Source organism: Lutra lutra, chromosome 18, assembly GCF_902655055.1.
Source record: "Lutra lutra chromosome 18, mLutLut1.2, whole genome shotgun sequence".
Classification (NCBI taxonomy): domain Eukaryota; kingdom Metazoa; phylum Chordata; class Mammalia; order Carnivora; family Mustelidae; genus Lutra; species Lutra lutra.
Window position 1 is genome coordinate 15,878,610 of NC_062295.1, and position 6,014 is coordinate 15,884,623.

Genomic DNA, 6,014 nt, shown 5'->3' on the forward strand with positions numbered 1-6,014 from the left:
CGTGTCACGGAAGGTTTGATCTCCTCCCGTCATTGTTTTCATACTCTCTGCTCCAGCCATATCAAATGGTTTCCTATAAGGTTCATGATCTTTCTCTTTTCCTGGATTTTGTGCATACTATTTCCTGTGCTTGGAAAGCCTTTCCCTCACACCTAACCACTTGGACAACTTCTATTAGATTTTCAGGTCTCAACTCTAATGTCACTTCTCAGGCAACCCTGCCCTGATGTCCCAATTCAGGTGCTTTCTTTTTTGACATCCCCTAGAAAACATGTATATGTTTCTATTTTAACCTGTACTGTAGTGTCTGAGTGTCTATTTGGAATAAATTTGTCATTCCCCTAGGACTATGTATGTTCCTAAAAGTCAATGACTAAGATAGTCATGTCTGTACCTTCAATTACCAGCATATAGTAAATGCTCAGTAAAATATTTGTCGAATTAATTAATATCCCTACTGTTTTAATAAATAATTATATTGAGTAAACATTCTTAATTCATCATAATTACCTGCATTTGAGTTACATGTTCTCATATCATATGTACCGATGAATTGTACACTAGAGTAGCAGAGCCCACTTTTAACAGTGTTTTTTTTTTCTTGAAACAAAGTGATAGCTTTCATGAATGCTGCTTAAGCTCACTGTCTTAGTAAAGGGGCAACACGTTGGACTGCCAGGACCAGAAATCCATTTATATTAGTTCAGTAAGGAAGGAAAATTATTGAACATCTACGGAAGGATCTACAGGGGACAAAAAATACAGACAGAGCAACTGGCTTCTTTCTCCATTTCTTTTGCTTTGAAGCCATAGGGCCTCCTGTCTCTGTATCCCTTAAGCATCTGTTCCTTTGACTTCTTTCTACTAACACATGATTTCCTTGCTCCCCTTCATTTTCCCTGACATGTGGCTTGGTTTGCTACACAGATGCCTTAGCCCCTAACTCTGTATGTCTCAATCTACTCAGTCTCTTAAATCAAATACTTGATACAGAATCTGACTGGCATGGCTTGGGTTGGGCCAGTCAGATGTGGTCAGAGGCAGGTGCATCTGATACAAACATAGTTATTGCAGAAAGGAAGGCAGATTCTCTTGGAAGGGAGAATGAAAGGGAGACAGTAAATGGTAAATCTAATATACTAACAATGCTGAAAATAAGCATTATCTACCATCTAGATGGATGGGTGGATAGGCTAGGCTTTCAAATCCTGTTGCCAAATTGAATCACAAAAGTCACTTTTTTCATCCACCAAACAAACTTCTGGAAAAACTTTGTCTTTTCATGTAGATCTGTTAACAGGGAGAGAAGAGACTACTAGTACCAGAGTCTTTTGACCCTTCATGCAAATGTACATATTGGTAATATCATTTTGTACACCCTATATCATCAACATGGTAATAAGAGGCCTTCCCCAAGATTTACACTTGATCGTAGCCAAAAGGCCAAGAAGCGATGTCCCCCCACTAAGATTTAAAGTAACATTTTGTTCCCTGGCAAGAGACTATGTAATGTTTCCCTAAATGACTAATTTGGACAGGAAGTAGTTTTAATAGGTAAGACTGATCACTATTAATAGTTTCTTTACAGATAGAATATGACTAATGTACTAGCAGGAATTAATTATCTAAGGGTGATGTGTTTAAATAAAGCGCTTCTGCTAGGCATGAAATTCTGGCAGTGGGATTGTTCTTACAGAGTGCCTTTAAATTATAGAAAACTGTTAGGCCATGGTAGGCTAATTAATTATCCCTAGATGGATCATCTCTAAGGAATGACCTTGGAGTTAAAGACTCATAAACAATGCTGCATTGCCTGATTAGAAAAGAAAGATATTCTGAAGAACTTTGGGTTTCAGTCCTGGTTGTCTGTTTCCTGAATATCTCCACTGGAGGGGACTGTCCTTCCCCAAAGGGAAAGACAAGCCAGTGTCGAGAGTCCAGGAATGAGCAGGTACATGTTCTTCAATCTTCCATTCCTGCTGTGACGCTGGGAAGAGTAGACACCACTGCGCAGTGCATAACTTCCACCCCTCTCTCTAGGGTCTGGACTTGAGAGTGGTAGAGCCCGAGATATAGATATGGATACATATAACTATAGATACAGATCCAGATACATTCTTGAAATTCCAATAATCCTTTGAGAAAATAATAGCTAAAATTTATTCAGCACTCTTTACACATTTTAACTCATTTACTCCTCATTAATCTTATAGAATCCCCATTATATGGATGTAGAACCTGAGACTCATGGAGATGAAGTGGCTTTTCCAAGGTTAACCGATAAGATTGTTTGGCTGCAGGACACACTCTTAACAATTATACTACACTTACAGTGTAATTTACAGCAGGGAGAAGTAGAAGCACTGAAAAGATGAATGCCTCAATCCCTCCCTTTGGAAAGAAATCATAAAACATTTATGTACGTTTTAAAAGGTGCTAGACTGAAGTAGTTACGTGTACAGCTGTGGGGTCAGGCTACAGAGTTCAATCCCTGCACTGCTATTTTCTACTCCAGTGATCTTTGGCAAATTATTCATAGATTTTACGGGGTTTTTTTTTTTTGTAGGGATTAAATAAGTTAAAACGTGCAAAGCACTTACACTAGCATCTGGCATTTAGCCTATAAATATTGGATAATATAACTCTTCAGTCAAAACTGTCTTCAAAAAAATGAAAAAAAAAAAAACAACCCTGTCTTCAAGCTGAATGTTATGAATGGTCTTCAGATAGAAGAAAATTAGCCAGCTTTTAACATGCTTTCATGTTTGGTCAAAAGGGAAATAGATATTGAGATGCTTTGAAAGGCAAAAGCAGAATAATGAAAGGAAGGCAAATAGATTACCTAGACTGGTAAACTGAATGGCAAACTCATTCTGAGACACAGAGAGGACACAGGAGCGATCTATGGTACAGTAACTAACATGATAAAGAAAACCTTCCTTCTATATGTTGTTTTCTTCTGCTCCTTCAGGGACAGTTTTAATTCCAGGAACCACTCAGCTGACCCAGAAAGACATTCTCTACAGACTGCAATCTTCGAAAGCCAAGTGCATTATTACCAACGAAGTTTTAGCCCCAGCAGTAGATGCTGTTGCATCTAAATGTGAAAATCTGCACTCCAAGCTAATTGTGTCTCAGAAACCCAAAGATGGGTGGGGGAACCTCAAGGAGATGATGAAGTGAGTAGCCATAACTGTTACAGAACAGCTTCCCCAGAAAGAAAGGCAACAATTGAAAAGATATTCAACCCACAAGTGATCAGAAAAATGAAAATTAAAACGAGGCAAAGGGAACAACTGGTGATTACTCCTGCACTAATAATCTGCAAAGCTCTGAGGCAGGCAGGAGCTTGGACTGGTTTTTGTATATTAGGATCTTGAAGGAAGCAGGACCTGAGATAGAGATCAGTTGTGTAAGAAGTTTATTAAGGATTTGTCTTGGGGTCAACATCTATGAAAGAAGGGCAAGGATGGGGACTGAGCAAAAGAAGAAATTTATCTGCCATGCACTCCCAGAAAAACCTTCAGCTAATCCACTGGAACCTCTGGGGCTTGGATGGTCCTTCAAAGCTATTCCAAGATAGAGCAAAAGGTCCTGGCCTTTATATACCATTACTGATCAGTAACTGAGTGTGTGCTTTCCCTAGAAGGAAGGGATGACCTTGAGCGAGGCAGCTCTCTTCAGCCAAAGCTGTCTCTGAATAGGGCTCCGAGCAGCTGTGGGGAGTAAGTCCTTCGTTCCTGCAGCCTAATCTAGGAGGTGCGTTCACAGCACCAACATAGAGCTGTTATTGTCACCCAGAGAAACTGATCATAATCAGTTCTTATGTGTAGGCTATATCATTTCCTTGCAGATACCAACACTTCAGGTTATAAATAAGAACACTTAATGTTAATGGATGCTATTATAAAACTAAGTTATACTGATGTTCAGTCCCTTCTGTAGAATGCTTCCAGGGGTCATTTAGCACTCTCGCCCAGTATTGGTTCTATCTTAGCTTTAAGTTGGCAGCTAGTTCCCTCTCTAGAATGAGCTTCCCACCTTTACCCAAGGAATTGGGAATATGTTTGCAACTACATACTTATTCCTACCTCCTCTAAAATAGCTAACATTTACTGAGGTGGTTTTTTTTTTAAGATTTTTTATTTATTTATTTGACAGAGAGAGATCACAAGTACGCAGAGAGGCAGGCAGACAGAGAGAGAGGGGAAGCAGGCTCCAGAGAGCCCAATGTGGGGCTCGATCCCAGGACCCCGAGATCATGACCTGAGCTGAAGGCAGAGGCTTAACCCACTGAGCCACCCAGGCGCCCCCATTTACTGAGTTTTTACCAAAAGCCAAGTACTGTTCTAATTAAAAACGCTATACTTGCAACTTGGGTAACATTTATATGGCTTTGGTTATGTGCCAAAAACTGTTCCAAGCATTTCACATATATTAACTCATTTACATGTCACAATAACTTAAGAATGGGTACTACAGTAATACACGTGAATAAGGCCAAAAGCTAGGATTTGGCAGAGCTGGGTTTCAAACCCAGGGAGTCTGGCACCTGAGGCCACACTCCTGCTATGTTTACAGCCTCTAGTGGTGAAATTGGTATGATAACCCCACCTTAGGTTTCTATAGAAATGAGAGGTACACAGCTATAGGTACTATTTTTAAGGAAGAAATTATGGAATCATAGACTAAACACCTAGTCTAGCTTCATTAGGCTTTTAAAACAACTTTTCTATAATTCTTGTAGCCTGGATGTTTCTTCCTTTTTTTTTTTTTAAAGATATTTATTTATTTGACAGAAACACAGCGAGAGAAGGAACACAAGCAGGGGGAGTGGGAGAAGGAGAAGCAGGTTTCCTGCTAAGCAGGGAGCCCAATGCGGGGCTCAATCCCAGGACCCTGGAATCACGACCCAAGCTGAGGGCAGACGCCCAACAACTGAGCCACCCAGGCGCCCCTGGATGTTTCTAATTCTTTTTTTTAATTAAGATTTTATTTATTTATTTGACAGACAGAGATCACAAGTAGGCAGAGAGGCAGGCAGAGAGAGAGGGGGAAGCAGATTCCACACTGAGCAGAGACCCAATGCAGGACTTGATTCCAGGACCCTGAGATCATGACCTGAACCAAAGGCAGAGGCTTTAACCCACTGAGCCTCCCAGGTGCCCCTGGATGTTTCTAATTCTAATGTTTCATTCTCAGCCCAACACTCCCAGATAAAATCTCTATGCTTTTTAGGTACTGTATGTACAGAGCTTACCTCCTCTCAGGTGCTCTAATGTATGACCTATTAGCAGCCCAGTTATCCATTGGATCTACATCCGATTCTTGAACAATGTGGGAATTACCATCTTGCCTTATACCATCACCCATGACTTCTAATCACATACTCACTTCCTTAAAAAAAAAAATCACTTGAAAACATCCACAGTGAAGGGGAAGGGGCCATTCTCACATAGTCTTGATTATAAGATCATAGATTCCTCATTCTGCTGACGGTATGATAAAACACTTGAGTTTTTTAAAGTGCTTCAGCTCTTCTTTATCACATAGTAAAAAGCTATGAAACCAATTATAAGCCTATTATAAATGGGCTTTGATGACAAAATTTAGTTTAATTCCAGAAAGCACCTATGAAGATAGAAAAAGAGATGACTTTTACCTTGGAATTCAACCTAAGTCACCGGGGCCTGATCCATGAGGTGAAGAGGTCCATGTAGATGGTTTCTTGAATTCTTTTCTGTGGTAACAGTTCATGATGCCATGTGCAATGTGCAGAATCAATGTAGTTCTTCCTTTGCAGACACGCCAGTGACAGCCACACCTGTGTGAAGACAAAACACGATGAGATGATGTCCATTTACTTTACCAGCGGAACAAGCGGATCCCCTAAAATGACTGGACACACTCATAGCAGTTTTGGTTTAGGATTATCTGTAAATGGAAGGTACCTTCACAGAACTCCAGCTTGACGTGTCAAAACTACAGAGGTGATGATTCATTTGTTGATCTTT

The 6,014-nt window shown here is 40.2% G+C and overlaps 1 protein-coding gene across 2 annotated transcripts in view; it reads left to right on the forward strand.

The window, feature by feature from the left end:
• LOC125090825 (acyl-coenzyme A synthetase ACSM3, mitochondrial) overlaps window positions 1–6,014 on the forward strand; it is a 30,284-nt gene that overhangs the window by 9,202 nt on the left and 15,068 nt on the right. For both annotated transcript variants that reach the window (XM_047713930.1, XM_047713931.1), the window contains exons 4-5: window positions 2,972–3,179; window positions 5,804–5,947. In XM_047713930.1, the coding sequence (XP_047569886.1) occupies window positions 2,972–3,179; window positions 5,804–5,947 (352 nt within the window). The remainder of the gene's footprint in view (window positions 1–2,971; window positions 3,180–5,803; window positions 5,948–6,014) is intronic.